The sequence below is a fragment of the Anarhichas minor genome, unplaced genomic scaffold (assembly GCF_050575085.1).
Source record: "Anarhichas minor isolate MPS153535 unplaced genomic scaffold, ASM5057508v1 ptg000026l, whole genome shotgun sequence".
In the NCBI taxonomy this organism is placed as follows: domain Eukaryota; kingdom Metazoa; phylum Chordata; class Actinopteri; order Perciformes; family Anarhichadidae; genus Anarhichas; species Anarhichas minor.
The window spans coordinates 12,813,791-12,824,801 of NW_027466472.1; the positions used below are offsets into that span (position 1 = coordinate 12,813,791).

Below are 11,011 nucleotides of genomic sequence, written 5' to 3' on the forward strand. Positions count from 1 at the left end.
AGTCAGAAACAGAGGCCCGTAACGTTGCCCAGTACAGAGGAAGAGGAATCAAGAACGGGCCACCACAACAGCCTTTAATTGACAGGAAAACCAACTTTCTGCTCCATAGAGACCAATGTTAAATTTAACTTCAATAACATCTTCTACAGATATTTTGTCACCTCTCTGCATCAAACATGTCAGCTACATCCTCACTGACTATAAACATTGATAGACGATGTAGATGATGTATCCGTGTTGTCTGTGCTTTCATCAACAGCTAATGAAGAAGACAAGTAACTGGTCGTCTCTTCAGCTAGCTGTGTTGTCAGATTGCCTGCTAGTTCCTGAACTCGGTCTGATGGACATTTTAAAAGTCTGTATCTGGTCGGAGCACACCTGCTCACATTCCTTTAGCATGCACTGCTTCAATTCACCCTCTGAATAACACTTTGCTGCATCATTTTTAGCTGTAACTTTTGTAAATATATTCTGCTGCGATTGCAGTTTGCTTTTTAATTCTTGGACAATTTGATGCCGTGAGTGAATAATAGTAATACTAGTGGTGTAACGGATCCCCCCTCACGGTTCGGCACACATGTAAACCACGGATTAATGACACAGTTTACCTTCACCATCACAGTGTGAAATACAATTTAACGAAGTTAAATACCGATATGGAAAAACTGCTGTCTAGCGACAGGATACCGTCATTTCGCGGGTCACAAAATCGCCATGCATTTTGGGAGATGTAGTTTATGGTCACTGCACACTGTAAAGCAACATAGACTTCAATTTTAAGACAATCATATGCCTTTTATATGGAAGCCCATTTCCGGCAGCAAAAAAGAAATTACAAAAAAATATGAAAAGTTAGACTTGATAATAAAAATATCCCCATGCCACTTTTGGTGCATCCATCTGTAACCATGACACTGACCAGATGTTTCCAGTTGTTGTTCAATGAAGGTTTCCACCTCAGCCACATCGGTTTTATTCTTTCTACTCCAGAGCTGCTTCTATGACTGTATCTCATAATTTCCAATTTCTATCTCATAATTTCGAATATGGGGATATTTTTATTTATATTATCAAGTCTAACTTTTCATTAATTTTTTTAATTTGCTGGCAGATTCGGCCTTGAGTTTGACACATGTGAGGGTCCCCCCCCCCCCCCCCATAAAAACAGGGTACCCATCAGGAATCCCAACGGGAAACGCCAATATTGGCAAACTATAAAGTCTATACTTTTTACCGTGCAATACTTGTAGGCTACAGCTTTATACCGTACTCACAAATGCTTAAACAGAACCCGACCCCAGTCAGTTTACCAATCTCCGATCTTCATCCTGCAACCCAGCAACCACAGCATCTGTAGAAGTAACTTTAAGAGTAGCAGAGAGAAAAACAGGAGACCAGGAACTGCACAGAAAACAGTAAGCATCCAGATTTTCCAAGAGTGTGCCAACAGGAAGTTGACCAAAGTAACCAAACAAATGATGACAATGCCGAGCTCTGACCACTCTGAGTTCCCTCTGGAACTCCAGAGGCGGTACTGAACCACAAAGGGCATGAAGCCAGATACCCCTCGCTCCGACACAAGTAACCATTTGTAACACTCTTTAATTAATGGTTAGATAAATAAATATATATATCATGATGTGCAGTACTTTATTCATTTTACTTGTGTATTTTTGAACATTTTACATGATTGTCGGCTCATCACATGAACTCTTTGCACGTTTCTGTCAGCAGATCGTTTGATTGTAAAGAATCACAGTTTAAGAGGTGAACTTCAGTTTCAGGGCCTCATGAAACTTGAGAACGTCTTCCATGGAGTCAGTCGGCACCGTCTGCTCCACGACATAACGGACTCCGCTCTCTAAAGCACGATAGTACCGCTTCACCTCCTGCAGCTCACACTGCAGCTGCTCCTCCACCTTCTGTCGCTCCTGGTGAGCTTCGCTCAGCTTCTTCTCATACTTTGACTCCACAGATTTGATTTCTTCCTCCAGCTTCTTCTCGTAGAACTCTCTGAGCTCTTCCTCTCTCCGTCGCAGCATCGCCACCACCTCCTCGTAGGTGGGGTTGGAGTAACACTGTCCTCCGTTGGCACCGACCATCTCCTCCACCTTCTCCAGCAGATCCAAGACCTGTCCGCGATCGTTGGCTTTGACGTTGTTGAAGACGTGATACCTGTTTCCCACCTTCTCCAGGATCTGCTGCAGCTCAGGTCCCGCCTCCTCCAGCAGCTGCCTGAAGTCTGACTGGACTTCATCTCCGTGGGTGAAGAGGACGATGGTGTAGTTCCAGGCATCCTGCCCAAAGATCTCCTCCACCTGCCTGACTGCGTCTCGTTCCTCGTCGGTGAAGGTCCCCACCTTGATGACCAGCAGGATGGCGTGGGGCCCCGGGGCCGACATGTTGACGCACTTTGAGATCTCTCTCCTCACCGTGTGCTCGGGTAACGAGGTGTCAAAGAGTCCAGGAGTGTCGACCACGGTCACCTGTCTGCCCAACACCTCACCTGTCTGCTTCAAGCAGCATCTGGTGACTGAGGAGAGAAAACATCTCAGGATCCAGCAGCTGATCACCAGTTTAAACGTTCCCTACCTGTTTGTTTGTGTGTGTGTGTGTGTGTGTGTGTGTGTGTTACCTGAGGACTGACTGACTGCTGCACTCAAGGTGTCTGTTCCCAGTATGGTGTTTCCACTGGAGCTCTTTCCTGCTCCAGTTTTCCCAACAAGAGCCAGCCTCATGTCTGACACACACAACAGAACAAAGATGATGAGTTCAGAACTTTTAATGTGAACTTAATGTTGTTTTATATGATCATTTTAACTGAGTAAAGTGTCAATAATAATAATATCCAGCATAGAAAATTACATCACACCTGGCTAGCATACTTTCCAAAGTATTAGAATGGTAAATGGACTGTACTTGTATATCACTCAAAGCTCATTAACACCACATGTCATCATTCACCCATTCATACACTGAGGCTGTCCCATTTAAAAGACTCCTTCAAATGCAGCCTTCGTTTCCCAGATTCGGAGGACACAACTGATGGATCCTTCGCGGCCCAACATATCCCAAGATGCATTGCGTGCATCTTGGGATTCACTTTTAAATGTAGGTATTGGGTTTCAATTCACTCGAATATCACCGATACAAATGTTAAAACAAAAAACAATGGACCTTATAACATCATATTTGTTAAAATGATCGGTTAAGTTACGTGACAAGCTAGCTAACGTTACCGGGAGCCGCTGCGCTATTAACGGGAGCTTGTCCTTAGTAATATCTCCATTTAACGATCTTGTTCCTAAGGTTACAGTTAAATTAGCTCTCATCCTATTCAAAGCCTTTATTAATAAGACAAAGAAAGGACAATAGTCTTTTTATTTGTGTTTGTTGTGTAGCTCCATCACATCACTGATCAAAAGGCTATAATCACAGATTGGCACTGATAATAATTTAAACTGGCGCCATCTTTTCTACAACTAAAGTGAAAGTAAAAGAATAAATCCATAAATAGCTACATTTAAACTCATGAACCCTGTCAAAAACATTCACATGAACACTTTAATATTCATATTAATAAACTGAGACTTTGGTAAACAAACATTATATCTCTAAAGAGTGTTGTTTCAGACCTGGAGGGTTTTCCTTACTGCCTCTTCTTTCCCTCCATCTTTCTGTTCAGAGAACAAATCAATGCATTATTCAGAAACAATAAAATTAGCTGAACATCAACAGCGCTAACTAATGATGACGTAGAATCAGCTCAATATCACACGAATACTTTAATATTCATATTAATAAACAGACAAAGTAAACCCACTGGGTGTTTCTCTCTCCGCCATCTCAGTTGCGATCAACACGTTCAACTCTCACAAGTGGAAAACTTTCACCCAAAATAACATCTACTTCCGGTCGAAAAATAAAGCTCCACATGACAGCAGATCTGTCAGAAATAGAAGAAAAATGAAAACAACAAACGCATTTCAGAATAAATCCAAGCAAAAAGTAATCTGCTGTTGAGACAAATCAATAAAATATCAGAACAAACTTTCATCACAAATCTGAGAGAAAAAGACAAATTGGGGGATTTTATTTTGAAGGCCAGTTTAGGAAGTGGCGCAGCTGAATGTGAAGCGTTTTTATTGTGAAATGTGCGGAAATACTTTATTATCTCTGGACTCTGGATACAAACAGCAGCTGCTCTCAGGTCCGTGTCTGTATGTTTTCTGTTTGTTTATTTGTTTTCTGTTTGTTTATTTGTTTTCTGTTTGTTTTATAGAATACTTGATGTTACACCTGCTGTCATAATTCATAATTCATATTTAAACTGATATACTGATATACTTTCTGATATAAAACCTTGACTTCTGTCTGCAGCATGAACCTAAATATCCTGTAGTCTCAATGAATGTATATATTTGTATTTATATATTTGAAGTTCATAGTTTCACTTTTCTTTTTCGGTCCTTCCTGTTGGTTCTTTGTCCTTTCAGACTTCTGTCTGTTAAAGGTGGAGAAGTAACACATTCCATCAGAACTGATCAGACTCCATTTTGTTCCCGTCTGACTGTTATCTGAGCATGTATCAGCATGTTGATACACAGAATAAAAAAAATATGTAAATCATTCTTCATGTAAACATCAATTAAATTAGTTTATCTCTTGAAGTTGAAATGTGGTTTGAAACAAAGTAAAAGCTCTTTTCTCTGCATCAAGCAGCAGTAAATGTTGTGCTGTGATTTCATCTCAAACACATTAAACATTAGACTCAGGGTCACATGTGACGGATCATTTAGATGTAGCGATCACATTAATATACAATAAACCTGATTTAGTGCAACATTCACCTCATCATCACACTACAGCTGAACTCTGACTGATAACCAGCAGAGATAAAAGCTGCTCATGTTTTTATTTAATGCTGCGAACCCGGAACTAAAAGAGAGTTCTGTGTTTCCACCACTGATCCACCAGAGGGCGACACTGTATTTAGTCTGTCATGCTTTCAGATATTTCTGCTTGAAGTCGTCCTTCTGAACAAAACAAAGAAGAGCACTCCATGGATTCACTTCACAGCTTTGCTTTGAGCAGCTGTTTATATCATTTATATTTCATTATCATATATATTATTACATCTCCATGACAACAACATCTTGAGACCACCACTCTGTCGCATTCAGCTATTTGGGCTACTATCTATTAGTCTGACATTGTTCCTCACCCTGAGCATCATGTCTGATTCATACTTTGTATGGATGAGCTTGTGAATTGAACAGCCGTCACGTTAAAGAAAGTACAGAACGACTAAACACAAAACTCACCAGCAACATTCAGTCTGCACCCGACAGATCTGCTCCCACTAATGATGGACTCTTTCTTTCACATTTTGTCCAGCAGGTTTTGTGTCGCTCAAACATGGATCCAGGTCTCACCATCGTCCTTCTGGGAAACTCAGGCGTTGGTAAAAGTGCTTCAGGAAACACCATCCTGGGACGATCAGCGTTTGAATCAAAAAAATCCTTCAGATCGTTGACAACACAAATCTCTGAGGTCACTGAAACTGTGTTTGGGAAACAGATCTCAGTGATCGACACTCCAGGAATAATAGGATCTGAGGGGGAGGTTCAGACACGGTGTCAGGACCTCCTGAAGTCCTCCAGACCTTGTGTGTTCCTGGTGGTGGTTAAAATAGATAATTTCACCATCGAGCAGAAGAACGCTGTGGACAAAGCCATCAGTGCCGTTGGAGATCAGGACTTCAACAAGTGTTACCTGCTCTTCACAGGAGGAGATGACTTAGGCAACATGTCGGTAGATGATTTCATCAACGAGGATCCAGAAGGTCCACTTCCATCACTTGTTGAAAGGTTTGAAGGGAGACATCATGTGTTCAATAATGTAAATGGAGGACCGGAACAAGTCAAAGAGCTGCTGATGAAGTCAGGCCACCTCAGAATCAGTGAGTAACATGTAAACCACCAATCAGGGGAAGTGTTGCATGTCTCTAAAAATATCTCTAACAAGACATGACCCACAGACACAGACACAGACCCTTAGTGGAAGGGAGAGGTCGTCACACGATCAAGAGAGAGCAGGAGAGGTAAAGCTAAAGTACGGTAGCTAACGTTAGCAGAACTGAACAACGTGTTAACAACTGTTGGATTAAGCGAGAAGTTGCTTAATCCAACAGTCCAACAACCATGTTATTAGCCTTATGTGTTCTTGCTCACTGACCACAGTTTGTTTGGATCAACTCTGTTCTGTTGGTTAAAACCAACACAGAACAGGTTTGTACTGGTTGAGTTCCATGTTGAAAACTAAGGTACACAGAATTTTCCTGCACCACATGAACTACTTCCATCCAGCCGCTGCTCTGAAACTCCTATTGACCTTTTAAACTGTTAACCCCTCATGTCCACTGGATGTGTCTGTCTCTGGGTTAAAAGTGTTTCAGAAACATTTCTTTATTGTTTAGGAGATGTTTCACTGACATGTTCCCATGTTGCAGACTGTAGTAATGAGAAGGTAAACTCATCTGTTTTTAAATGTTTTCCTTCTTCCAGCTGAAGTCTCCAAACAAAGGAGGATCGTCCTGCTCGGTGTACCTGGAGCTGGAAAAAGTTCCTCAGGCAACACCATCCTGGGATCAGATCAGTTCAAATCAGCCTGTAACTTTAATTCAGTCAGTACTGAGAGTGTTTCTAAGTCAGACATTGTGGAGGGTTGTAAGGTCACAGTGGTCGACACTCCAGGATTCACTGATAAAGTTCTGACTCCTAAACAGCTGTACCTGGAGATCATGAAGATGGCGGTAACAGCCAGTCCTGGACCACATGCCTTCGTCTTTGTGGTCAAAATAGACAGAATCACCAACGATGACATCAAACAGATTGAGCTGCTTCCAAAACTGTTCAACAGTGAGGCTTTGAGGTACTCCATGGTCCTTTTCACTTATGGAGACGAGCTGAAAGACCAGAATGTGGAGGATTCGATCCAGTCCAACCCTCGGGTGTCAAAACTGGTCTCCTTGTGTGGTGGTAGATACTGTGTGTTTGACAACAGAGCAAAAAGAAACAGAGAGCAGGTTAGAACCTTCCTGAATAAAGTAGATGAGATGGTCACAGCTAACGGTGGACAACACTTCACTGATAAAATATTCAAGATGGCTGAGACGTACTTAGATAAAGAAGGGAACCAGAAGGTCGACGATGATGACAAAGCATGGAAAGGATTTATACCTTATTTATTGAATACAGCAGGCCGAGAAGGAGTAGGAGCAGTAGCAGGAGCATTAGTAGGAGCAATAGCAGCAGCAGGAATATTTATAGGAGCAGGAGCAGCAGCAAGAATATTTATAGGAGCAGTAGCAGGAGCATTAGTAGGAGCAGGAGCAGGAGCAGCAGTAGGAGCAGTATCAGGACCAGAACCAGGACTAGGACCAGGAGCAGTGGGATCAGGAGCAGCAGCCCAAGTAGTAAAAAAAGGCAAGAAACAAAAGAAACAGTGATACAGTTGAACTCTCAATGAAGACCACTGACCTTTAGAACAACCTGACATGTTCAAACTCAAACCAGTTTCTCATTGGTCATCTCTCTTATATCAAGCCCAGCAGGTGTCAGGTGTATTTTTAGATTTAAAATCTATTTGCAAAACATAACCATATTGTTCTCAAATGAAAACGTAGTCAGTCTACAGTGACCCGTTAGTCAGCCTATAGCCACGTGGCCCGTCAGTCACTAGTCATGTGACTCCCACCGTTATGTCCCAGGATTGTTCTGCTCTCTTTAACATGTGATCAGTTGTATTAATCATCAGGACCCGTGTGTGTTAATAACTTGATCTTTATGAGTTTATTGTTTTTGTCCTTTAACTTCTGCTGTGTTTTTACAATCAGCTGCACTATGAGACATTTAAAACTGTTCACATATATTCATATAACTATGAATTTGTTTATCGTGTATTTACAAGTTGTTGATTTGAGCTTGAAATTAATGATCCGTAATGAATCAATAAATTAATAAATGTTCAGTTTTTAGATGTTTGTTTTATCTAAAATCACTTTGGCTCATTTGTTAAAATGTTTAACATGAATAAAGTTTAACATGAACCTTTTATTTTCCTCATGTCAGTCTTAATAAATAATGATGTCATCACAATATAAACAATGTCAGATTTTGATTATTGATCATTAAATTGGATGCAATCTGACATTTTCTCACTTTGACGACAAAGTTTCTGATTTAATATACTAATAATTCAATAACGTATAAACCTGAAAATGTTCAACTTTTTATTCTGTTGGAGGATTTGTTCAACATGATTCTGATATATTGATAATCTGCTGATCAGTTTGTTTGATTGTTTGATTTGAAGCACTGAGGTTTTGATGATTATTTTAAGGTTTATTTATTAGTGCAACACACTTTAACAGTTCAAAATGTTTAACATTATGATATAAAACTACAATAAATAATAAAACTACATAAAGTACTTGAAATTAAAGAAAACATTAAACACATTTTAAATGTTGTTTAAGCGTAAATAGAGAAGCAGTAGTGAATCTGAAACCATCTGTTTCCACTTCATGTGGACTTGGAGAGTCCTGTGTGGGGTACTGCAGGAATATGGACCTGGGTCGTTGCTACATTTAAACATCACAAACACGTCGACCAGTTTAAAAAGATCAAGTATGAATCAGGACAAATCAAACTTGATTTGAGAAAATATTTGACAAGTAGTTTTTAATTTTACTGTCAGATTTCTTCAAAGAAAATGAAAGTTTAAAAAGTTAGTTCTCATGTTTTTTACAGTTCAGTCCTCCTCTAAACATCGAGTGTAAAACTGAAACACAAACAGAAGCTCAGCTAAAGATTCTTTACAGTTTAAATTCAACGAAAACTTTCACCCTGACAGTAAATAATCATGTACTTTTACTCTGCTGTGAGTACTAGCACTGAGTATTACTGATACATATCTGAGAGGGGACTTCACGTTCTGTATGGGAGGAGGGTCACCGTCCCCCCCGTCCCCCCATAAAAACAGGGTTCCCATCAGGAATCCCAACACAAAACGGGAAACGGCAATATTGGCAAACTATAAAGTCTATACTTTTTACCGTGCAATACTTGTAGGCTACAGCTTTATACCGTACTCACAAATGCTTAAACAGAACCCGACCCCAGTCAGTTTACCAATCTCCGATCTTCATCCTGCAACCCAGCAACCACAGCATCTGTAGAAGTAACTTTAAGAGTAGCAGAGAGAAAAACAGGAGACCAGGAACTGCACAGAAAACAGTAAGCATCCAGATTTTCCAAGAGTGTGCCAACAGGAAGTTGACCAAAGTAACCAAACAAATGATGACAATGCCGAGCTCTGACCACTCTGAGTTCCCTCTGGAACTCCAGAGACGGTACTGAACCACAAAGGGCATGAAGCCAGATACCCCTCGCTCCGACACAAGTAACCATTTGTAACACTCTAAATAAATATATATATCATGATGTGCAGTACTTTATTCATTTTACTTGTGTATTTTTGAACATTTTACATGATTGTCGGCTCATCACATGAACTCTTTGCACGTTTCTGTCAGCAGATCGTTTGATTGTAAAGAATCAGAGTTTAAGAGGTGAATTTCAGTTTCAGGGCCTCATGAAACTTGAGAACGTCTTCCATGGAGTCAGTCGGCACCGTCTGCTCCACGACATAACGGACTCCGCTCTCTAAAGCACGATAGTACCGCTTCACCTCCTGCAGCTCACGCTGCAGCTGCTCCTCCACCTTCTGTCGCTCCTGGTGAGCTTCGCTCAGCTTCTTCTCGTACTTTGACTCCACAGATTTGATTCCTTCCTCCAGCTTCTTCTCATAGAACTTTCTGAGCTCTTCCTCTCTCCGTCGCAGCATCGCCACCACCTCCTCGTAGGTGGGGTTGGAGTAACACTGTCCTCCGTTGGCACCGACCATCTCCTCCACCTTCTCCAGCAGATCCAAGACCTGTCCGCGATCGTTGGCTTTGACGTTGTTGAAGACGTGATACCTGTTTCCCACCTTCTCCAGGATCTGCTGCAGCTCAGGTCCCGCCTCCTCCAGCAGCTGCCTGAAGTCTGACTGGACTTCATCTCCGTGGGTGAAGAGGACGATGGTGTAGTTCCAGGCATCCTGCCCAAAGATCTCCTCCACCTGCCTGACTGCGTCTCGTTCCTCGTCGGTGAAGGTCCCCACCTTGATGACCAGCAGGATGGCGTGGGGCCCCGGGGCCGACATGTTGACGCACTTTGAGATCTCTCTCCTCACCGTGTGCTCGGGTAACGAGGTGTCAAAGAGTCCAGGAGTGTCGACCACGGTCACCTGTCTGCCCAACACCTCACCTGTCCGCTTCAAGCAGCATCTGGTGACTGAGGAGAGAAAACATCTCAGGATCCAGCAGCTGATCACCAGTTGAAACATTCTCCACCTGTTTTTGTGTGTGTGTGTGTGTGTGTGTGTGTGTGTGTGTGTGTGTGTGTGTGTGTTACCTGAGGACTGACTGACTGCTGCACTCAAGGTGTCTGTTCCCAGTATGGTGTTTCCACTGGAGCTCTTTCCTGCTCCAGTTTTCCCAACAAGAGCCAGCCTCATGTCTGACACACACAACAGAACAAAGATGATGATTTCAGAACTTTTAATGTGAACTTAATGTTGTTTTATATGATCATTTTAACTGAGTAAAGTGTCAATAATAATAATATCCAACATAGAAAATTACATCACACCTGGCTAGCATACTTTCCAAAGTATTAGAATGGTAAATGGACTGTACTTGTATATCACTCAAAGCTCATTAACACCACATGTCATCATTCACCCATTCATACACTGAGGCTGTCCCATTTAAAAGACTCCTTCAAATGCAGCCTTCGTTTCCCAGATTCGGAGGACACAACTGATGGATCCTTCGCGGCCCAACATATCCCAAGATGCATTGCGTGCATCTTGGGATTCACTTTTAAATGTAGGTATTGGGTTT

The 11,011-nt window shown here is 41.7% G+C and overlaps 2 protein-coding genes across 2 annotated transcripts; one reads left to right on the top strand and one right to left on the bottom strand.

Moving 5' to 3' along the window:
* Positions 1–1,760: 1,760 nt before the first annotated feature.
* On the bottom strand, positions 1,761–10,667 carry LOC142959389 (GTPase IMAP family member 8-like). Its single transcript, XM_076100642.1, has 5 exons — positions 10,521–10,667; positions 9,636–10,400; positions 3,636–3,677; positions 2,636–2,740; positions 1,761–2,533 (listed from the first exon to the last, which is right to left on the bottom strand). Exons 1-5 carry the CDS (start codon positions 10,621–10,623, stop codon positions 1,761–1,763), a joined length of 1,788 nt encoding a protein of 595 aa, XP_075956757.1. The 5' UTR covers positions 10,624–10,667.
* LOC142959126 (GTPase IMAP family member 8-like) lies at positions 4,753–8,115 on the top strand. The gene is made up of 2 exons (XM_076100310.1): positions 4,753–5,962; positions 6,567–8,115. The coding sequence occupies exons 1-2, from the start codon at positions 5,419–5,421 to the stop codon at positions 7,508–7,510; spliced, it is 1,488 nt and encodes a 495-aa protein (XP_075956425.1). The 5' UTR covers positions 4,753–5,418; the 3' UTR covers positions 7,511–8,115.
* Positions 10,668–11,011: the final 344 nt, after the last annotated feature.